General features: G+C 40.0%; 3 protein-coding genes across 8 annotated transcripts; 2 read left to right on the plus strand and 1 right to left on the minus strand.

Annotated features, from left to right (window-relative positions):
* Positions 1-381: 381 nt before the first annotated feature.
* On the minus strand, positions 382-22,654 carry LOC108631551 (putative fatty acyl-CoA reductase CG5065). 4 transcript variants are annotated; one of them, XM_026819020.1, is made up of 10 exons: positions 9,459-9,708; positions 6,014-6,218; positions 4,105-4,350; positions 3,743-3,940; positions 3,368-3,564; positions 3,174-3,283; positions 2,818-3,013; positions 2,180-2,419; positions 1,738-1,995; positions 382-1,645 (listed from the first exon to the last, which is right to left on the minus strand). In XM_026819020.1, the coding sequence occupies exons 3-10, from the start codon at positions 4,300-4,302 to the stop codon at positions 1,498-1,500; spliced, it is 1,545 nt and encodes a 514-aa protein (XP_026674821.1). In that variant the 5' UTR covers positions 4,303-4,350; positions 6,014-6,218; positions 9,459-9,708; the 3' UTR covers positions 382-1,497. The 4 variants fall into 4 exon arrangements, with proteins under 4 accessions (XP_026674821.1, XP_026674820.1, XP_017891030.1 ...); XM_026819019.1 differs by lacking the exons at positions 6,014-6,218; positions 9,459-9,708 and adding an exon at positions 21,297-22,654; XM_018035541.2 differs by lacking the exon at positions 6,014-6,218 and having other exon boundaries at positions 9,459-9,703.
* Positions 11,376-13,830, plus strand: Blos4 (biogenesis of lysosome-related organelles complex 1 subunit 4). Of its 3 annotated transcripts, none has more exons than XM_026819023.1 (5): positions 11,376-11,398; positions 12,588-12,763; positions 13,063-13,134; positions 13,198-13,422; positions 13,720-13,830. In XM_026819023.1, the coding sequence occupies exons 2-5, from the start codon at positions 12,683-12,685 to the stop codon at positions 13,810-13,812; spliced, it is 471 nt and encodes a 156-aa protein (XP_026674824.1). In that variant the 5' UTR covers positions 11,376-11,398; positions 12,588-12,682; the 3' UTR covers positions 13,813-13,830. The 3 variants fall into 3 exon arrangements, with proteins under 3 accessions (XP_026674824.1, XP_017891049.1, XP_026674823.1); XM_018035560.2 differs by having other exon boundaries at positions 11,396-11,469; XM_026819022.1 differs by lacking the exon at positions 11,376-11,398 and adding an exon at positions 11,556-11,799.
* LOC108631650 (uncharacterized) lies at positions 14,895-21,081 on the plus strand. Its single transcript, XM_026819018.1, has 7 exons — positions 14,895-15,485; positions 15,618-15,709; positions 15,946-16,085; positions 16,270-17,806; positions 17,895-18,098; positions 18,187-18,245; positions 18,322-21,081. The coding sequence occupies exons 1-7, from the start codon at positions 15,367-15,369 to the stop codon at positions 18,502-18,504; spliced, it is 2,334 nt and encodes a 777-aa protein (XP_026674819.1). The 5' UTR covers positions 14,895-15,366; the 3' UTR covers positions 18,505-21,081.
* Positions 22,655-23,144: the final 490 nt, after the last annotated feature.

The raw sequence follows: 23,144 nt of genomic DNA on the forward strand, positions 1-23,144 counted from the left end.
CAACATCAATAAAATGCCAAATAATCATACGTAACTCGTTAAATATCCAAGTTAGAAGGATTAGAACTTTTATTTCAAGCATTTTTCGCAATTTTGAAAAAAAAAATTTTTCGTCAGCGTCAATACTTAAGCTATTTATTATTAGCATTATTCTTCCGACGTCTGATTTCTTTTTAATTATAGGAAATGCGTTTTTCTAAGGTACATAAACTTTTCGGATTGACTGTATAGCCAATACATCCTTAGTAAATGTCACAATTTTTACTCGTTTACGTATTTTTCTGTAGTATCGTACGTTGTCTTGAAATTATAGAAAGATAAGGGAGCGAATAAAAGAGAACTTGTGGAACAATGGCTTTACCCAAAGAATCAGTCGTCGAATAAAATGACGCGTATACTTTATTTACCATAACATCTATTTATATAAAAGATCTATAAACAATTTACGAAACGTGTCTAGGCAGGACTTAGTACGTGTACGTATTTGTAGAAGGGCCGTTCGAATATCAATCGGATACCAAATGGGAAATTGGTGAAACGATCGACGTATACGTGAACGGTTTAAGAACGGTCTGTCGATCTCCAATCAGTCTTGCCGTTTACTGGCATTCCACACGTGCCACCTTCGTGCTTGGTCAATACTCGACATACGTATATACCTACCATCTACGTGTATACATACATGCGTGATACGAACGATCAGGGACTGTACACCAACGTTGCTTCGACCTCGAGACTGTACGTATCTCGCGATGCTCAAGGCGTACCCGTCCGTTTAATTAAAAAGTTATCGCGCCCGCAACGATTCAACGCAGCGCGTGTGAAACGACTCGAAAAACCTTCCCCAGCTCGGTGATTCAGACCTCCGATTAAACCCGAATTTAACAATTAAGGACCGACGATTCGCGTATGTAAAACAATCTCCTCGATTAATTGACAATTGCTATTTTTATACTCGATGAGATAACGTTCGAATGAATTTGGCGATTTTAACTAGGGACTGACGGTTCGTACGTAGATATTGAATCACCGTCAACTAACTGTTCACCGTTCAATATACGTTGATTCGTAAGAACGTGAAAAAAGTAAACGCGATAGAGTAGAGGAACGAAGAGAGACGAGGAGCATCGATCGATGTCGCCACTCTCCCATCACTGAGGGTAATCCTCGGTTTTTCATCGTTTCGTATGACCGTTCAAAGGGAATGATTTAAGGATAAACACTTTATTGAATGAAGAACGTATATTTTCCCCCGGAACGATGATAAACGCATTTTCCGCTGGCATCAGAAACGTATAAAAAGCTTGAACGTAGATACGGTAAAACTGACAGAGTACATGAATAACGTTTACGCGATCCCATATACATCAGAGATAAAACTTGTTCGGCCCACGTTTTCCAATAAATACAAGATTTCTACTTTCACGTATACGATACATCGTCAACCGTGTATATCTGCTTCGTGGCTTGTCGTTTTCGCCGTTACGCAAACGTCCGTTATACGACTTTGCCCAGAATCGGCAGGGCCTTCATACGCTCCGCGATGGAATGCACGCTGGACCTGGCCACCTCGAAGTTGTTGTAAATGGAATACAATATCCCGAAGTAGAACAGGTAGATCGAAACTATGTGAACGACGTACATTCTGCAAATGCGAATTCGAAACGATGTAAAGCGCGAGGAAGAAGATTGAAAACCACGAGAAAGAAGTTATGCGTAAAAATGCTAGATACGTACACAGCTTGATGCCTGCGAGCTTTTGGCAGAGTGGACAGATCTTCTTTCATGCAATACTGTCGCGCGCCGAGGATGCTGTTCTTGATGTATTCCGTTAGGTCGACCACCAAGAAGTCGACGGGGAAGAGTTCCTTGTCTTTAGGACTCATCTCGTCCCACATTATCATTACGTTCGTGTTGTGGAAAATCCACTCCCTCGTGGTGAAGAATTGCAACAACTCCAGGCCGACCGTGATCCGTCTCTGAAGCCGAACCATGCTGCAACGGTTCGAATTTCTTTTTGTATTTTCAGACAGTTTCAACAGGATCAGCGAATATTCTATTATGTTGGACGAGAACTATGCTTGTCCTGAATTTCCAAGCTGTTACCAAAAAGATCTAAAGTGATGCTTTTATGGAGAGTTATGAGAATTCTTTCGGAATCGTTTTCGACCAGACTCACAATGTTTTTTGTCGAAATATCAGCATGAGGAGATCGATGAAGTAAGCCGGTATGATGTGAAAGAAGAACAAGATCAGGTTGTGTAGGAATTTGCTTGTGTGTATGTCGCCACCGGGGTACCAGACTTGACCCTCGAAGGGATACTGATAGGCAACTTTCTTCCCTTTACCTAGCACTTCTCCCCAGGTAATCGGCTGCACGCCACTTTGCGAGATGTTGTACACCGGTATGCTCTGTTTCCTGACAAACGAAAACGGGAAACGTTGCTGACAACTTCTTACCAATTACCGAAACCATCCTTAGTTCGACTCTAAAAAATTTCAATACCAAGAGAAATTCTTTTACGTCGAGAATTGTTCGACGTAGACGCGGATTTTGTGCATTTATAACAGAATTAAATGTGCGTGAAAGAAGAACTTTATGAACGAAACATACGTTTGATGCGAAGAAATACACCAAGTATTAAAAGTGAATGCACGCCGTAATGTTAATTAACGATAGATCGACGCGCACGATTGTAGTATACGTTCTTAACGCATTGGGTAAGTATGTCAGCGCGTACCACCGGTGGTACACGTGGCACGGAGCGTGTTATTAATAATTAGAGACGTTCACTAATTTCAAGGAGTGTCCCTTACTTTTCGCCTGTAGCTGTCTTTTGCGCGATGGCGATTAGAGCGTTGATAGCGAGATCGAGCGGTATCACTTCCGCGTGATAGTTGGCGTTGCCGTGCATCGACCTTATGACACCTTTACCTCCCCCGACCAGCACGCCCATAGGCCCGTTCAGATTGTCCACCCATCCCGGCAACGGCTCGACCCAGGATGGAGTCACTGTGCAAACAATAATACTTTTACAAATTCATTTAAACGTGAAAAGGTTGTGAAAGGAACCCCGTGAAGACCGGAAAGGACGAAACAGACAATTACTACTGTATACGAAAAATTGTATCGATTACTGTGTATGCAAAAGGTTTCGCATTAAATTGATTACCGATCGACGGCCTAGCGATGGTACAAGGCAAGTTCGGGTACTCGTCGGCTACCAACTTCTCGGCCAATCTCTTTGAGTAAGTGTAAGTGTTTGGATGAAGGTCCAACAACCTGCGTCCGAAACCGACAAACATATTCAGGTTCATTATTTACGACTTGATTTTACATTGTTCGTCAGGAATGAATTTGAATTACTTAGGGGTGATCAGGTCTAGAGAAGTCTCGTCCATCCATTCGACCAGTCTCATGACGTCATCGGGATCAGCAGGCGGGTCGTAAACTCTTTCGTCGAGCTCTTCTTTGTCCGGATAACAAAACGCTGTGCTCAGATGCACAAACGTTTGTAGTCTCTTCATCCTCTTCGCTATCTCTAACACGGTACGGGTTCCGATCTTTAACAGCATTTTCCGTGGCATTAGTTCTCACGAAGTACGACGAATTTGTCGTGTCTAACAATAATTTATACGGTCAAGAAGAATTACGGTCGTTTATTGTTGGACCACGGATTCATGGCGAGGTGAAGGTAAGTACTCGGAATCGAGAGAAATTTTTTGTTATGTAGAAACGCACCGTGTTCATCTCTATGGCGCTTTTCAACTTGGACTCTAGACGAAGCGTCGCGGCGAAATGAAACATTACGTGAACCTCGTTGAGCAACGTCTCCAGCTGCTCTTCGGTGAGTCCTAAATTCTTCGTGCTAATATCCCCGTTCAAGGGTATCACTTTCTTCATCACCTGAGGTTTCTGCTTCCGTACTCGTTGGAACATCTACTCAAGATCGTTTTCATTCGTTATTTCAAATCAACATTACTCGAGTGAACCGGTCTCTGAACAATTGAACATCGACGAGTCTCACTTCCGTACCTCCGTCGATCGTGGTTGATCATTGAGATTTAATAATTAAAAATATAGATTACTAGAAAAGTGCTTACAGGCAATTTGAACATTTCATCGACGCGAGCGTGCGGATCGCGACCCCTCTTCGGCCGAGCCAGGACGTAAATTTTGTCCAAATCGCTGCAGCTGTAAAGCAGCTTCTCGATCAGTACTTTTCCCATCAAACCAGTCCCGCCGGTTATAAAGATGCACTTTCCTTTGTAAAACGACTGTATCTCGGTTAATTCAGACATCGCTTCGTTTCCTTGTCTACCTGTGGCGATCGCAGAACCTGCCTGATCCTGTTCAAAAGTGTACCAAGTACATCGATTTGATTTTTATGGACAATCCAATTTTCAGTTTAAAGATTGAAGTCTGGATTCAGATTTGTTTTACTGTCCAAGGACAATGACGTCTACTCGGGCATAAATTTTTTAAATCGATTATCATAAATATTTTGCATCGAAATTCCATCGTCGCAACGACAGACCATCTGGTTATGTAACTTTTTAAACCGACTTCTCGTCGAGAACAGAAGCGAGTACCGGTGTTTACATAAAATCCGGTTTACCTTCTGCATTCAGATAGCCGTGATAATTAGTTCATGTCTACGGTGACCGTCTGCACGGATCATCAAGCAAATCTACTTTCTTGCGCCAATTAATTGCGAGCCAAGTCCTCGGAGAAAACAGATTAACGGCGAACTACTCTTTTTCTACAGGGTGTCCCAGAATTAATACTATGCCCGAAAACGGGGAGGAGCCGAGGTGATTTTAAACAATATTTTCCTTTGCAAACAAGTTGTCCGAGGCGTGGTTGACGAGTTATTAACGAAGAACCGAGATCAATCAGAGCGCTCGTATAGCGGACGCACAGGCTAGCGTTCATTTTCCACGCAGACCCACAATCCATTGTCATAATTTTACAAACGAGATCGATTGGCTCGTGGTAAGAGGTATTACAAAAAAATAGGACTTGCGAGCAAAAGGCAGAACGAAATCTGAACACTTAAACGGTCCCACTTTCCATTTTACAACCGAGCAACCTTTGACGTTTTTTTATTCAGTCGCAAATTCGACTACGTCGTAAATGGGAAATGAGATTCATAAATGTAGCACGGATGAAACACGTCGAATTTTGCAACATGCAAAGTTCGGTCGGGAACTTTCCATTTTATAACCGAATTCGATTCGAGTCGTTGCAAAATCCAGTACATCGGTAACGATACACTGAAATTTTCCCTTGTTCCGCGTTCGAGACCGTGTCGTAACTCGAGAACACATGGGTGAAAGGGAAAGAAAGATCCTGAGGTAACGACTGATCGAAACGATAAATGCGTGTAGTTCACTGGTACACTGCTGCTTACAGTCAGGGTGACCATACGTCTTTTACGTAAGAGGATGGTCCTCGCCATGTAGAGAAAACAGTGAACAGCTGACAGAGACGCGAGATCGTACCAGGCACATTCATAGGACGAATCAATAAGAATTTTTGTCTGAAACTATTCAATTATTTCTTATTGAAGGAATTGAAAAGAATGCATGACGCTATTGTTATCTTTTTAAATTTAAAGAACGCATTAATTCGGTGAGATCGAGCAGATGTAAAATTCCATACAAAACTTCTAATAAACCAACAAGATAATTAATTGCTTTATAATAACTTTCTGCATATGGTGGCTGTCCTAAATTCACGTGTCTGTTCTTTACGCTGGTCATTCTTCTAAAATGATTGTCATCGTGAAATTACGAAACCCGTACAAGAGAAAAGAATATAAAAAGCACTGCCAGAGAGAAAACGTTTTCGAAAAGTAGAACTAGATGTTTTTTTGTTTTAACGTTAACGTCAGTATAAAAGTCTTGTTCGTTGTTCGAGCAAATTTTAACAGGAATTTTTTCATTTTTCTCCAGCGAACTTTCTCAAACAGTGTTTTTGCCATAGATATTTCATAACGCGCGTTCTTACCTGCCCGTGTGAACCTTAGCAAACTCCGTCTGTTTGGGCAAAGTCCAAGGAAGGTACAAAATTCAATCGACACGTCTGGGTATTCGAACGTAGTCGAATAACTGACACCGTCCAGTTGAAATTTCACGATCGAATTTTTCGACGATCGATTTGAAATAATAGATCTTCAATCGATGATTGAACCACTTGCATCCCATTAAATATTCTAATCGAAATTAAGGATGTATTTTTTTTTTTAATTCAATCTTCGGTCAATTATTTGTTTACAGAAGACGAGTTTGTTCATTGATCCAGTTGCCAAAATGATACTTTTTACTAGTTTACAGTTACGATTAGATTGATTTCCTTGAAGAAAATAAAATGCGTCCCAATAATTCCTCACTAAGAAATATGAATTCAGTTTCAGAGACGCGCGGTGGAAATGCACGAATGTGCTAACGCTTTAAGAGTATTTACGTACACCTACTTTCACTGTCAAGTACGCGAAACACAATTATTATGTCATAACTTGATTGCAAGTGCTTCACGCCAGTGCGTGGCCGTCCAACACCAGGAACTCGGTACTCCGTATGCATTTATGAACAGAACAGTCTTAAGCGTGTCGTTTTCCTGACTAATATACCCTTTGCGTGTATGCCTAATTGATAGAACGAAATTGACAGATAATGCGGTAGAACAAGCCGTTCGGTTTTACACTTTTTCATCTGGAAACTTCTCATACGATTGTACATTCATGTAAATTTACATACATTTTTACTCAACATTGGACACTTGTGGCGTCCATGTACAAATATTTAACTTTTATAATATAAACTTTTTCTTATTCTTGATAATAAATTTTGAATCGTAACAGCAGATATTCACATTCGTAATAAAATCTCACCACTAACCAAAATTTCGGATATCATGTGAATTATAAAAAAGTGGTTGAATTTGCAGAAATGATAAAAGCTGCGAGTAAGGTATTGAAAGAATTCAGAGTGTAAAAGTAATCGAATGAGACGCGAGTTTTTCGCAGGAACAAAACGTTTCATACATACAATGATGAAAATCTCTTCTAGGCCTTGTGTTTTATGTAAAGTATATTATGTAAAGTATGTAGAATAAAGAAGAAAAAGGAGATGACAAAAAGATACTTGCACAGTCAACAGTCACAGGCTATGTATAAAATTGGTTTTTTCGTAGAAAAAGAGTCATGGCTGAATTGTTCTAGGCGCATGGTTGATCTTTTCCAAAGAATGTGTATAGTGGGCAAAAAAGTTGATTACCGAGCAAAGAGGAAACGAGTTTTATGATCCAAGTCAGTATAAGTCAACAGTGTCGAAGATCCAATGATATCAATATTCTATTAAGAATATACTATAAATTTTCTAAAAAAAATAGTAATAAACAAATTGAATTTCTTTGCGTATTATACTTGCATACTTATTTATGACAATGAAATGAATTTCTTCTCAGATCCAACTTCTCTTCGATACATCGATGGAAAGACTGAATTTTGTGCTACCTCTGCAGCTGGTCCCGCCAGGCGTCTGAGACGGTACGATCGGAGATTTGTCAGGGCACGGAAATCGCCGTTTCAAGCGGACGCATCAGGACGTCGTAGAAAAGTAACTGAGCAAGTACAATATTTATGATAGCTAGGCACGCGAGTGGTCAGGTCTTATGTAAGCCCTCGGATACGTATTATGTCAGGAGAAATTACCGCGCATGTCGCGATCTCCGTTTTACCGTTAGTACTGACATAAAACAATTACAAAACAATTTGAAACGGTGTTCAATCGTAACTAACAGTTCAGTTACACCTTGTCACGGATTAGGGACAGCAATCTGATTAGAAAGCGTTCGAACAGTCCGAAATTACAATAATAGCTATTCGCTACCAGGCTGCGGGTTTTTTTTCCGGAACAAGACGTTCAGGGTATCAATTAATTAAACGCACCTTACACGGACATTTCTCTTATCGTTTAAATATCGCAATATTGTATCTTATCTTAACATTTCGTGTACTTTTTATGCATGAATTCTTTATTTCATCTGCAGACGCGATTTCCATAATCTATAGAAATACGTACAAATCTATAAACTCGTCGAATATCTGTTTCAAGTGTGCACGACACATACTTGATTTAATGATGAACTTTTAATTACTGACTGCGTATACATCTATATTTCTGTCATTGTAATTGATCTGTTAATGATCGATCGATTAATTATTATTGTAAAAAGAAAAGTAGCTACGACCAGTTCTATACCTGCCGTCACGAGATTCCATAGTGCGCAAAGACCAGTTTTCGGTCAATGTGTCTCTTTTTCTCTAATGCTTTCCATATTTTCGACACTTTGTCAGATCTACGTATTCAGTTACTCCACTACCTCCAAACTGCGCGAAACTGGTATATGGCTCTCGTGACAGCAGGAATAAGATCCAATGGTATTTCGGAAATAACTCTATATTTATTAGATACTTTGTCGAAAAATTGAATAAGATGGTAAGAGTTACTGAAACTCATTTCCCGGTAAATTAATGGAAAATTCAAACGTTTTATTTTCGTTCTAACAAGTTTTTCCGGGCGACCGTTTACTACGCAAAGATCGTTACACAAAGAATGTTTCTCGCTGCGTGAAACATGCAGAATCATTCTTCATTTTTAATGAGCAGATAGTGACACATAAGTTGAACAATTATGAAAGAGATCGAAGCCACAGTTGAAATCGTACGAGACTCTAGATATGTTTATTCCGTTATTTTTGTGAAATCAATTGTCGGCCTACACCGGTTGCACACTCCCACAAAACGTCAAAACGATGCGAAGAAAATTGCGTTAATCAGTAGGTCACGGATCTAATGCGTTTAGACCAAAATATAAGCGTGCAACGTATCAGGTCGCTGGATATAAAACGTCGTTCTGCATTTTTCATTTGAAAGTCATCTATCATGCTCTCTCTACTCGTCGTCTATCATGTTCTTTCTAGTCATTCCAATCGTCGAGTTCTAAGAATCGAGTGAAACGTGAGATGATTCGATTGAAAATACATCGCATCGTCAATGAAACTTGCGATAAACATGTTGGAACATTATTAAAAGATATTCTAACGTAATTAGTCCATGAGACGCTACGCTAATTAAGAAGAATTCTTGTAAACATCATCTATATTTCTATAACTCTATGTGGATTTGATGTGTCCATCGAAAAATTGAATCTACACCAAGTATAAAGTATCCACGTACCGTGGAGAAGTACTAGAGATAATTTGCATAAAAATTGTAGTCTGATCATGATGTGTATTAAGAAAGTAAATAAATCTGAGCTTTCGGACTGGCATTACAAATAATTGATTTTTCGTAAAAATGACGCGATCTATCTATCTATACTTCAAGTGAATAAATCTGATCTCATTTTTTAAACTCACATTAGAAATAATAAATTTACGATCTACTCACCGTGTGTCTGTAGTGAACAAATGAATGAACAAGTGCCTCTACTTAAACTCGAAAAATAATAAAATCCCCTGATTTTTTCGGCAGTGATATAAGGCTCGATAAAAGTCAGTTCGGAGGCGAACCAATTGTTGAAGAAGTTGAACAGCTCGTAACGGAAGTGTTGCGTGAACCACTGGTTTGAACTCACTGAGCTTGAACGTAGAGTCGTGGCTAAACTTCATCTCCCTCTTTCTCCCCACCTACCACTCCCACGATGACCAGTTACACTTTTTCTTTTCTCTCTTTATTCTTCCACGCGGAGCTTAACGAGGTGTATAACGCTTTCTTGAGAGCGTTGTTTACTTGAAAATTTTCCATGGTCGCTTTTCTTATTACAATTGCCTTCATCCTTACTTTCATGGAGATCATAAAAAAATACGAATGATGCGACGAAAAAGACTGTTTAATATTTATAAGTTAACTTTTTAAACGTTAATTGCTTTAAACGATTTGAACCGCGTAAGAAAATCAGAGCGATTTAAAAACTGATCACTGACATTTGTTACGAGGTGCAGAATTCTGCGATTTTTTATCTGATCCTGCGACTGTAAACCTTCGCAGCTCGTTCTAACGTTTACCGATTTCCTACATGTGCGTACATGATTAATAGACTGTGGATTTTACGCATTTGTGAGACAATGAAATTTATTTGTGCAACTAAAGTAAAAGGAGTTCAGTTCGATCAATATAAATTAGTCATTATAGAAGTTGAACAAACTTTTACTTCCTTTGCTACGATGTCGAGTAGTAGAAATTATCTTCACTACTTTCTTTCTCATACATAACGTAATAAACTGATCTGTGCTCTGATTCTGAAACGAAACGTGAGAACAAATCATAGCTGTACCGTACTAACTGCATATGAAATACTTTCTTTCTTGTTACAATATTAACTTTTATCGCATCGCGTGAATCGTTTTTTTTCCATATGCTACCCGTTACTTCGTGTCACTTTTTGTTCACGCGAAATTGTTTTACAATTTCGTTATTTGAATGAACCAATTGAAATTGCGCGTATTTGCGTAGCTCATCTTTTTACAACCGCTGACCAAACACTCTTGAGTGTGCAATGCAATAAACGATAAATGCGAGGAACATTAGTGATTTGGCACGGACTCGAATTCATTGCCTCTCGCCATTTTCGTAATAATAATAAATTTTTAACAACGTTCGCAAAATATTTCGTTGCTTGCGTTTACAATACGTTCGTGCATGTGTATTTAAAATGTGGAGTGCAATAGCTACAGGAAAGGGAGACGCGCGAGCGCAATAAAAGTTACTTTCTCTCAGCATTACATTAATGTACACGCGTGTGAGTTGATAGCGTAGTGGAGCCTTATGAGCAGAAGAGAGAAACTCTTCAATTACACAAAAATTTATTTCGAAACTAAATCTATCACTACCGTTCCGACTGACTGACGTACGGCTGACTTCCGTGCATTTTTAATTCTCTTTTCAAGTTTATGATTAAAATGATATAAAAATGTGTCGTCATTTTATGGTGAAAGTCGTTTGATTATTAATTCATTTAGAAACAAATTGACTATTGTCTGTGTTAAACAGCATGTGAAACGGTCCTTTTAACCGAGAACGAAGCGTCAGCAGATTTAGTCGGTTTAGTGTTAAGATGTGAATGAGGTTCCTCATAAACCAAACTGATTCGATAAGTGTGCTGTAACATAACGTATGAAGTAGATCATCGAAAGCGCAGTTACACAGATTAACATCAATGCCCACAGTAATTAACACAACGTTCCTCGCCTCACTGCAAGCTGCAACATTTTCGTCGGACTCTAATCATTAGAAATGTTACACTAGAGTCTAATGTAACATTTCCGACGATGCCATTAGGTACCCAACGATTGCGAACCTGTGTGAGAATTGCCTAAACCCGCGCAGAGGTAAAGTGTACAAGAAGTTCGTCGATTCCTTTTACTCAATATTTATTCTCCACAAAGTATCGTTGCTCCAGGTATGTTAAAAATTGCCATTGCATAAGTAAACGCGTTACGTAAACTCGATGCACATTACACTTCGTTGCACTATCGCCCTTTCCTACAGTACGTATGGTCGGTTGGAAGACAAAACGCAATAATTCAACTGAGAACGTACTGACTCGACCGACTGCTGAAGAACGTAGCGATTCGGCGAGCGCTGGTTTCCTGTATCACCTGATAAACTACGTTGCTTAGTTTCATAAGTTTTGAACGTGCTGCTGGCTTGAAATCGTGTTAGAAAAAGGCGCTTACGAATTATAACGTTCCACAGCGTTTGAGCGAGTCGGTACGTTCCTCAGCGTTCGGTAAGTCTCTTTCTCCTTGATTTCTGTCCACCAAGTATTCATTGAGCTAAACAATCACTGACGTGAATGATGTGAACGTTGAACTTCCTTCGACTTCATATTTCACGCTGCATCTCTTTGAGCGGTGATTTCCGAGGAGGAATTATGTAAAATGACGTTCAATATTGACGCTTTTGTTGGCTATTCAATATTTATGTTAGCTCAACACGATTTATTTAGTGATAATTTATGCGTTTCCATGATGTTTTTATTGTATACTTCCATTGGAAACGAATTTCGTTAACGGCTCGAAAATGTTGCAAGCATTGACACTATCGGGACCTGTTAAGGGATCGATTTTTTTCGCAGAAAATGTTCTCTGGACAATTAAACATCATGTGCAAATATTCAGAACTCGACGTTGCATGTGAAAAATGGAACATCGTTTCTATATAGTTTCGTCACTTTTATGCACTAGGAATTGTCGGGAAGCATGTTTTTCTTAAAATAGAATTTTTCAAAACGATTTTCTCCATCTCTACGTAGCTCTGTCATTTTTAGTCGGATTGAAATTTTGAAATTTATATTATGCTTCTACCATAATCTATTCTAGTGGACACAGGATGTTTTCGATATTTAAAATCTTCGCTCCACTGTTATAATGTTTCGTCGAAAAAAATTTCTATCACAAAAACGTTGCTGAAGAATGCACCTACATTGGTCAGGCCAAAAACCATTGAATCTTTTTAAATCTTGTTATTTGATTTTTTGGCAATTTGTGGATAACGTCGGCGCTCTACCTTATCTAGTCCGCAGAGAATGGTGTCCTGAACATCCGTGGGTTCTTCTTTCGTCGTAAACAATGTAGACAGATCATTTCTCTTTCAAAAAGTGAACGATCGAAATGTCTTCGCAAACAGGGCCGATGGTCGAGGAATTGGCGAAGGACTATGCCAATTACTTGAAACTAGACTTGTCTAGTCGAGTATGTACTATCTTCCTTCGCACGTAACCTCCACGACCTTTACTACTGTCAAAATATGCTTTTTTTCATAATCAAACTTAATTTTTAAGAACGTGAAAAAAACCCTCGATGTATAGAATAATTTCACCTCGTCAAGTGTTATAAAAAAAAATGAACATATTAAATATTTTAGATGCGTGCTATTCACTTTTTTACGTTTATAAATTTCTTGTAAATGTATAATAAACATCTGCGTTCGTTCCAATTTTTAGCAGTAGGAATTTAATCGCAATGTAAAACCTGTGGTGCTATTTTTACAGACGAAAAATTTCCTTAACATGATAGAGGACGTAATGATGCGCTTAGAAGAATTTCAATCGATCATCGAAATGGTAACCGATCGAATTATAATCGAACGAAATGTGTACTATGATTAATATGTCTAACAATCGAAGGTACGATCCGAAAGTAGCCAATGCATGGAGGAGCACGTTCCCAGGTTGCGAGACATGCAACAGGAAATCGTCGACCTCGGCAAACGGATGGACGCTTTGGAACATGTTATAGCGATGGTCAATGTGAATTTAACTACTTTAGAAGCGGCAGTTGACAATGCCGAGGCTGAATTAGGAATATCCGATAGTAGATTGTTCGGAATTTTGAATCCTTTATCCTTCTTTGTAAGTTGACAACTACGTATGTTTCAATGATAGCCAAATCTCATTATTAGACTGCGTATCTTATGGATTTATAGAAAAATTGAAATGAAAAATATTACGATTTCATTCTCTGTATTGGCATTACAAATGATTTGTTTTGCATGAAGATCCGCAGTCTTATTTATATGAACTATACGTCGTGTCAGAGTCGCATTAAACGCGTGTACAGATATCAAAATTTGGACACCATCTGTACATTACACATCCAATATGATGTACTGTGAGGAGAATAACTTGAATTCTATTATAACGTTACAGAAGAAGACTCAGGAACCCGTGCTACCAAACAGATTGCCAATATACGAACCTCCGACAATTTATAGAACGAGCGATTATTTTAAAAGTGAATAAAAAGATTGTTTTATTATATATGGAGAAGCACGTTTATTATTGTCAGAATACTATGTTCGACTGACTGAATAATTCGAACGAAAGGGAAGGGTCGCTATTTATCTATGCTTATTCGATTAATTTTACTAGGTATTAACATGCGGGTAGGGTGCAGGTTTTTAACTGCGCTTTTTTTTCGCCTAACAAACAGCTTCCGCCTATGCAATGCCTCCATCTCGTTAATTTTCCAACTCCACAAGTTACGCTACACTTCGACCAATTTCCCCACTGATCCCATACTTTTGCCCCTTGTCGATTCGTTCTGTCGTTCTTGTCTGTCATTAAGAAAAAGAAATACCAAGTGGTTTTTTCAATTAAAATGTTTTACCAGATGTTCAGCCTTGATAACTTTAAAATTAACACTTCTCAGCATATAACGATTTTTAATTTAGATTTAGAGAAGCGCGTGAAATCTGAATTAAAATCCCGTGTCTTGAGTTTCCAAAAAATGTGGTCAATCACACAGACGAAAGTAAATTGCGAAAATGCTACGCTGACCGGGATCGTGAGAACGATTTAAATTTGAATAAAACTGGATCGAGATAGAATCGAATTTATTACTTGTACTCTTTTTCCAGTCCTTCTTAATTTTAATAACGTCATGATTCCCAACGGTTGATACGTGCGAGCTATCCTTTTGAATATCTGCTAGTTTCGCTATAGGAAACGATTCCTCGTAAGAAGCTATCATGCTGTTATTTAACAGAGTATTACAGTTCGAGACTGCTAGACGATCCATGATAAAAAACAGAATTATCAGCGATTTGATACAAGATTTCGTGAACCTATACGGTATCATTTTAACTTTTGACAACAGTAACGATTTCACATCTTTTATGGTAACTGAGATTTGTCCATCACCTAATGAAACAATTTAATTTTTTATCTTTGCTCTCGCGTGTTCCTCTTTTCAAATTAAAATTTTATTAGAATGATTCACGATTTATCACGTGATATATAATATACGGCGCTATGATCGAAATTCCTCAAACCCACTGCACGCGTATAGGGGATCGAAATGCGCGGCTGCAATTCCCCAGACACTAGAGCGAGGGTCTCATTGGTGAATGGGAAAAATGAAATGGTAACCCAAACCGCGTCGTCGTACGGCGGAAGCGATATCTAGAAAAGGAAAAGTCGCAGGACGTTAAGCGAAACGCAATAAAACGAGCCTTTTGCCTTCTACATGGATTCCTTGGTACACAGCTTGTGGCTGTGATTCGTGTGGTGGATTCGTGTCCAAGTCCAAGAGTGTAGAAAGACAAGTTCGAAATACCGAGGAAGAGTTCCTATCGTCGTCGCGTATACGTGCGGTTATGTTCGCCAGTTTGTTCGTTTGAAATATATACGTTCGCGAGCCGCGGCGGCGGGTACCAAGGAATTTTGTAAATGACTTGGCAGAACGCGACACTATTTTTATATATCCACCACGTCACCCAGCTGGACGGGAACAGACGTTTTAATGGTAAAATATGTGTTTATCGCAACTTTTAATCTCATAATCGGTGCGAAACAATGTCAGAAAGGAAAGTGGAGGATACGGAAATCCTGCGAAAGCGGTACACAAACGATGCCAGTCTCGAACCCGACATCATCGACGTATCTGCCATCGATTTCGACGACGCCGATACTTGGTAAATCTTTGCTCGTTTCATTTCTTCACGATGACAGAATTCACTGTACAGGCACATGTAGTTTATACGAACGATTGATCGGGTGATTTAAGATTGAATGAAGAGAAGTGTTTGTATTTTCGTTTTTGATAGGTTGTACGTACCACCACAGGGATACCGATTCGAATCCACGGTTCAAGATTTGTACACCTGGTTAAGGACTGAACCGGAGCTGTTCTTGTCAGGTACGCTGATGTTTATACGTGTACAAATTCTACTGCGAGTTTGCAATCAGTTGAATCGAGTCTACAAATGAAAGTCTTTTAATTATCGACTCCTAACAGATTCGGTTCATAGAGGATCTGTACTAGAACTGATCAAACTCGTGGAGGAATCCAAACGTTTTATTTCGCATAAGAATCTGCAGTCTGATTAAAATGACGTAATAACTGCAAATCTGTAAATTTTATGTTTTGTTCAGTCAACAAAAAACCGATCGATTCGAGGACTTTTACGAGAACCAAAAAGCGGTCCAGCAAATGTAGTTTCGAATCTATTTTGGAATCTTTATCTTCGCCCATATCGAACACATGGAGAACATTTTCAAACGTAGAAGAAGACGTAAGTCGATGTACCTTTACGATCTATACATATCGGTAGCGGTCAATTATGTCGTTTTCTTCGAACGTACGTTTACCTGAGACACCTGTGAACCAGTCTGTATGTCTCAAAGTTCCATCTTGTCACGACAGAATTTGGCTACCGCTGCTTACCTGAAACAGAGCCTGATTTTTTTCTCTTGCAGTTAGGTAAATATTCGAACGTCCCTACTGCCAGCAAAGAAGAAACCGTGCCCGCTATGTTGAGAACGGCAGCCGTCTCGAACGCCAGCTTCCTAATCGAGGAGTCGACGGCGGCGACGACGTCGGGCCAAGAGAGCATGGAAGTATTTTTGAACATGTCTCATTCGAAGGGAATGGACTCGTTCATCAATTCGATGGAACCTGGATTCAGCGATCCGTTAATGAACGTTTCGCAGCCGTCGATCTTGTACTCGTCCATCACCTCGATGAGCAGAGAGGAAGACGCGGGCTCGACGGTATCGCCCAACCAGATTACCGACAACCACGAGGACGCCGAGACCTCGTACACGAACGAGCAAGACAATAACGACAGGACGTTCACGAACAAGGAGTTGACCGACACTTATGACGCGGACACAACGGTCGTGCCGGTAAATAAATTTAGTACGATCAACTTGTCTTCCACGTTCGTACAAAATGACGACGACGCGAATCCGTTGAAGAATGCACGCGCTACGGACACTACGTACTGTTCGACGAATGTCGAGAGAGGCGACGACGGTGTTTCTCCGTTCCTGAATGACACGAAGACTGACGAGTTAAAGAACGTCGAACCTTCCTCTCAGAACGATGATCTGAATGCTACGTTTAAATTGCCTATGCCACCTACCAGCAAGCCTAAGACCGTGGTGGAAGCGCTCAACTCCACTTTCAGGGCCAACAAGCATTTAGAATCGTCGCGTGTTCACGACATGGACCTGAATTCGACCTTCAAAATGCCGACGTTGTTGAGAAAGGAGCTGTTGTCGGAAATTTACAAGAACCGAGATCATAGACTGAACTGTACGTACGACCAAGACGAGAAGCCTGAGAAGAAAACTGCCAACGACACGTTTGACGTGACGTCTAACGAGAACATTCCCGTGGATAAGAAATACAGCACATATAAAAAAGGGTCGCCGGTGAGAGCCAGACCGAGGACCGAGGACGAGGCTGGAGCCTGTACTCGAGACACGCCGGACAAGAGGTACTACACCTTCACAAAGAGAGCCGGTAGCCAAGGAAAGATCGTGGGAGAGAATACGGGGTCGTTGGACAACGTGGACGCTATGTTCGTGAAGCCGCTTCCGAAGCGGAAACAGCACATACCGCGGATGCTGTCGAAGTTGCCGCAATTCCTCCAAAAGTCGAACCCGAACCTGGTATCGAACTCGCTGCGGCCGGTCAGCAGTTTAGGATACGCGAAAGGCTCGCAACCGAACGTCAGGGACGTCGAGAAGGTTCTGGCGAGCAAGTTGTATCTGGGGAAGATGAGGAGCGGTTCCGAGCAACGTCTCGTGGAGTTGAACAAAGGAGTGGGCGATCAGATTTTGAGCGTCGGCGGATCCACGGAGAGCATCGAGAGCACGCAGAGTGCCCATAGCGCGCCTGATTTGGACGACCGCCTCAGCACGTGCTCGGACTGCAGTCACAGTTCATACACGACCCAGCCGATGAACGTCGAGCAACTGCAACAAGTGATCAGGATGCAGGAAGAAAGTGAGTAGACGGTCGTGACGGTATCGATACCATTTTCACGCACTGACACGAAATGTAACATTTCACATGACGTTCCGTGTGTGACTAGGTTTGAATCAGGACGCGCCGCTTCGGCCCAGGCGAGTTTTAGAGAACACTTGGCCCGAGACGAGGAAAGATTTACCGTCTCCCATATCGAAGAACGGCATCGATAGTTCCGACAGAGTTTCACCGTTGAGTATGGACTACGATTTTCAAACGAGCTCTCCCATAATAAGTCCCACTAGATCTAGTCAGTCGATAAACGCTGATGGTAAGTGTACTACATCGCTTTCTGAGAGTTCGCCTTTGACTCGATTCATATTGGAAGAGACTAACGGGCGCGAAATCTTTTGCAATAGGTCAGGCGAACATTGTATTAAATCAGCGGAACGAGGCGGACGTGACGAGAAACATTGAAGTGAGTTTCTTCGATCCACTTAATACGATTAAAAATGACAAAATGTATATACGTCGTTTACTGTGTCGTCGTACAGATTTTCAACAAGCCAGCAACGAAACTCGAGAATAAGACGAAACTGCGACAACCGACGAATTGGAATGCTGGAAACAGGGCTTCGAGTGGTATTCCTAGACCGCCGTCTCGCATACCGGCGCCCCGATTCTCCAGGCCGGCCGCGAGGAACACCCAAGGTGATGTAAAAAGAGGGTACACGTGAAATTGAAGGTAACGCCGCCGATGTTCGAAGCGAACTCTGCGCGCCTTCTTTTACATACCGTTACACAATTTGATCTGTATCCATGTCGGAATTTGTATAAAACGAACTGTTCATAAGTTATGGGGGATGAGGAGGTCATCATTTCGAGCACGATGAAAACTCAGTATTATTAAATTCTCGATGATAATAAAAACGAATTTACTCGCATCACGTTCTCGATCTTCTCGGGATCTGTCGACGCTTGTACGTAAAAACGATGAGTTTTGTTTAAACGAATGACAAATGAATTATTCGTCGCACGAATGGTTTTTGTTTCGAAACTTTGTACATTAACAAGTTCGCTCGAACACTATTTATTCTGTTTAGTCCAGCGACGTTTTAAACCAAAAATTCTCTTACTTTTTCGATTATTATTTATGTTTTATTTAGAGATTCGACTGGAATTGACTGTCTCGATGATCCATTGCGAGCGACGCAACAATGTGTTTGACGCGAGTCGCGGCACGATCCTCGTCACATTTGTAGATGTACAAATGTAACGAGGATCGTGCCGCGACTCGCGTCTAATAAATATTTGTAGATATATAGAAGAATAACGATTGCACATTCTTTCGTTGACGTACAGAGTTCCCCTCGGGTGTGCGTCAGCGAAAGAGTATGAGCATCGCGCAGGTGTTCCATCGATGGGATTAATAACTTGCCGAAATGTATCCTGTATAATTAGCAAGAGTTAGCGAGAAGCTATTTTTGAGAAGCTATTTTTATAAAAATGATAAATGACTGATGCAAACAGTGTTCGATCTAGGACAAATATTTACAGACGTAAAACTGACATTCCGTATAAGAAGAGATTACAAAAAATGGATAGGTTTAAGATCGAGGAAGTACCGAGACAATTTTCAAATTGTACGTGTCGCCCGTAGTTACGAACGTAGGATTATTTAGCGTTTCTTTACATTCTAAACGGCCTGTAAACGAAATCGGGTAGACAGCGTGGCACGTTGTTAATCCTATCGCACGTGTATATTTTTAATATGATAAACTATAAAATAACTTCCCGCTGAACTGTAACGATTATATTTTTAATTATACGATTTTTGTCGATCGACACTGAAAATCTCCCGAACGATTTTAACCGTACGATATCGAGTGCTTTTGTCACTTTTATATATATATATATCGAACTGTAAAAAAAGAGAAAAATGCAGACTTAACAATTATTTGCATATCGGAAGAATAAAGCTGATGTCAATTGTGTGTAAGTTTCTGATAGGTCGTATACATTATTTACGCGTCCGAAATGAGAACACAAACTGACGATTCGAGGAAAGTTCACGGTTCACCGAGAGGTTCGGTGAACATTTAAAGAGATAGTATAACCGTTCCACAGCCTTCCATTAAGCGTTAACAAATATTAGCGATTCAAAGGTAGTTTTTAAACGAAAGACTGGAACACCCATTGTGAAACGTTCATGTACATGCGTGGTAGACTCTTCGAATTCTTTGATATTTGATTCTTAAATTGTTCGAAACGACCATCGTTCTACATTCTACGTCGTAAAATAATAAACGAACGTTGCTAGACGATGTATATACGATAGACGATCATTTATCGTGTATCTTATTACCGTCCTGGAGCTGTTAATCGTCTCGTTGAATTGAAAGAGAAAACATATCATTAAACCGCGGACTCTTGCGCAACGTTTGTAATAATAAATGGAGACTCTATTCGTTGTATCCTTAAAAATCGATGTTCCGCTCAATTATACTTCCTGTACATCAAATTTTTCTACAAATGGATAGTTCGCAGTCTACGTGTCGCAGATATCTAAAAAGATGTTCGAACGCCGTTTCAGGTGGTACTAACTATTTCGAGTAGGATAGTAATTGACGAGTAGGATATACTCGCGAAGGGTCTGGCAAAGCTTTTCACAGACATTTTGTAAATGTAATTGATATTTCCAAGACTCTTCAGAGATGTACTCTACGATACTCCTGAAGCGTGACATCTCCTGCTTCTTACAAGCAAGTGCTGTTTCAAGTGGTTTTAACTGACTCAGTTGTCCATTGTCGAGTACAACAAAAACTTTGTAAGGATGAACACGAGTGATATCACAGTTCTCTATTATTATGAATAGTAGTTACGGTTGCAACGTTACTCATTGAATTCTAGTGCTACATATTTTATGACGAATCGTTGTCGCATTATTGTTTTGACGATGCCAGGCATTGAATTTAGAGTTACTTTATAACATACTACATAGCGCAGAGTATATTTGATTATAATATATTTTAAGATGTTAATTATTATTATCATTATTATTCGCATACGTCGATTCGATTGGCTATCGCGTACAGAAGAGTGAATAGAAGGAGCGTATTCGAAAGAAAAATATCTAGCTTTACATGACACTTACTCCCGAGGCCAGAGAAATTATCGTCGAGAATCAGGCGACAATGAAAATATTTAATGTTTCATAAAAGTGACCGAACGACATTTCTTCTCGTTGGACAATGGATGTGAAAACTTGTATTTGTCCTGCAAATAATAAATGCGATCGGCTCGTTTATTTAGAAGCTTCAAGTGTTAGACCTTAAGTGCCTTTTATTGTATCTCGTCACAAGAGAGACTCTCCTTTCTGTACCTTTAAAACGAACGAATTATTAAGCTGGTGCGCGTGACACAGTATTTGTTTCGAGAGGACTGTCTTGATCTGTCTCGTAAATGATATTAGTTTCGAGTGATTAGTCGCCAATTAACAGGTTAATAGTTTGATAGATTGTATACGCACCAGCATCTGCTCACTAAATCGAATGTTGGTGTAAAAATGTGATCTTTTTCTGTTATTAAACTCCGTATATAGTAACGAACGTTTCGTCAATAAATGGTTGCATCCACCTGTTTGCCAATATATAGGTGTCCGCGGTCTGTTGCATTTTCTTTCGCAACGCACGCAAGTTTCAAGGAACCGAGCCGAGCAGAGAAACGAGCGATGATTCGCGTTTATACGCGAGTTCCATTTATTTTCGGGTGTCCGGTGAAAATATAACACACATTGAACACTTTCATTTACAACAACGATTAAACGTGACAAGCTAATTGCAGGTTTTATCTTATTCTATCGCACGCGCATACGCATACGCGTTTCCCTTAAATTCTAGTAAAGGTGTACAAATTTTTTTCATAGCTTCTATACAAATTTTTTCGCTCCCGCCTAGAAATTTGTTTGCACACCTAACTATCTTTTCGGTACATTTTCGCCACCGATGTAAATGATACAATGTTACGATTGCAGTAAAGTCGCATTAAATGTGAAGATTACGGGTCTGAGCTCTTGATTTCAACGCCAGTTCTTATCGCGTTCACTGTGACGATCTTTTGATTGAGACGAGGCCGTATGCTATGAACTCCTCTTTTATTTAAAAACGCTGTTTATTATCACGTGTCTGTATGATACGAATCGAGGAGGGTGAAGAGAGCGTGGAATTGTAAAGAAAATTTGAGGGAAGAAAAAAGAGGTGCATGGACGAGAGCAGCATGCCTGGAGGAGACATTGGAAAGGGAAAGAGGTGAAAATTTCGCATTTAACTCGACTTCACTGCGTCAAATGTTCAATTTGGTGTACTAAATGTAATACGTATTAATACTGTTCAATTACGTACGCATGGCTTCGTGCAAAAAGTAAAAGTGTCAGATTCAATCAATTGAACACTTTTATGTTCTATACAAAAGACGATTGAAAAGAATTTCAAATTTTGTCTGGAAACGACTATAATCAATACAATTCGTAATTTGTATGTCAATAATGAAATTCTTCGCAGAATAAGCCAATGGGATGAGCACCATCTGTTAATTTTTAATAATACAATCAATTTATGCGTTCGAATAGGAGCAACCTGTTAGGTTAGGGAAATGATGTAGTTGATATATTTTTCACACGTCTTTAAATGCCAATACCTCTGCTTGGTAAATAAATATTCAAGTCGATGTATTTTTTGCACGCGGTCACGGGATTATGATTATTCTAAACCGGTTTCGCTTTTCCATCCTCGGAACTATCAAGCAGCGTGGAGGTATTTTTTCCCTCGGCCGGAAAGTGGGGACGACGCGAATATGGTGGGGACCATAGCGCTGCGGAGAGCTTCGCGAACGCGCATGAGCACGCATGAGGGGAATAGTAGTGGGGATCGAAATACGGGCGAAAAACAGGGGAAGCGAGCCTCGAGGGAAAAAATACCTCCACACTCCACACTCCACGCTGCTATCAAGTCGATTTTCAGTAGCACCCTTCATCGCTAAGAACGTTCGTTCAGTAATTTATCACAAACGAAACGCGAGACGTATAAAATTTATAAAGTTACAAATGCGTCACGACTCTTCTAATTTCGCATAAATTAATAATTACCCGTTGAAATTGATTAAATTTGCCTTTTGCAATGTGAATTTTTACGAATTCGATCATGACACGCTCGTTCGGGTTCAAAACGGGTTCGTCGATTGAACATTTTCGACGACTACCTTATAACGTGTATTGCGCAAAGGCACGACGTTCTAATAGTTTGATCGATTCGAGTGTTGACACGTCTTTGGTTTCTTTTTAAATACGAAACAAAATTAATATTAATGATGATATTCTAGT

This window comes from Ceratina calcarata, unplaced genomic scaffold, assembly GCF_001652005.2.
Source record: "Ceratina calcarata isolate Rehan_Ccalc_2016 unplaced genomic scaffold, ASM165200v1 scaffold92.2, whole genome shotgun sequence".
Lineage (NCBI taxonomy): Eukaryota > Metazoa > Arthropoda > Insecta > Hymenoptera > Apidae > Ceratina > Ceratina calcarata.

Bases quoted from the DNA above. Each gene is read 5' to 3' on its own strand.
- LOC108631650 (XM_026819018.1), top strand. From the start codon at position 15,367: ATGTCAGAAAGGAAAGTGGAGGATACGGAAATCCTGCGAAAGCGGTAC. The intron at 15,710-15,945 runs GTACGCTGATGT...TGTTTTGTTCAG, and splicing joins ACCGGAGCTGTTCTTGTCAG to TCAACAAAAAACCGATCGAT. The intron at 17,807-17,894 runs GTGAGTAGACGG...GTGTGTGACTAG, and splicing joins GATCAGGATGCAGGAAGAAA to GTTTGAATCAGGACGCGCCG.
- LOC108631551 (XM_026819019.1), bottom strand. The intron at 3,565-3,742 runs GTGCGTTTCTAC...ATGCTGTTAAAG, and splicing joins GCGCCATAGAGATGAACACG to ATCGGAACCCGTACCGTGTT. The intron at 3,014-3,173 runs GTAATCAATTTA...TTGTTTGCACAG, and splicing joins CATCGCTAGGCCGTCGATCG to TGACTCCATCCTGGGTCGAG.
- Blos4 (XM_026819023.1), top strand. From the start codon at position 12,683: ATGTCTTCGCAAACAGGGCCGATGGTCGAGGAATTGGCGAAGGACTAT. The intron at 12,764-13,062 runs GTATGTACTATC...CTATTTTTACAG, and splicing joins AACTAGACTTGTCTAGTCGA to ACGAAAAATTTCCTTAACAT. The intron at 13,423-13,719 runs GTAAGTTGACAA...ATAACGTTACAG, and splicing joins TGAATCCTTTATCCTTCTTT to AAGAAGACTCAGGAACCCGT.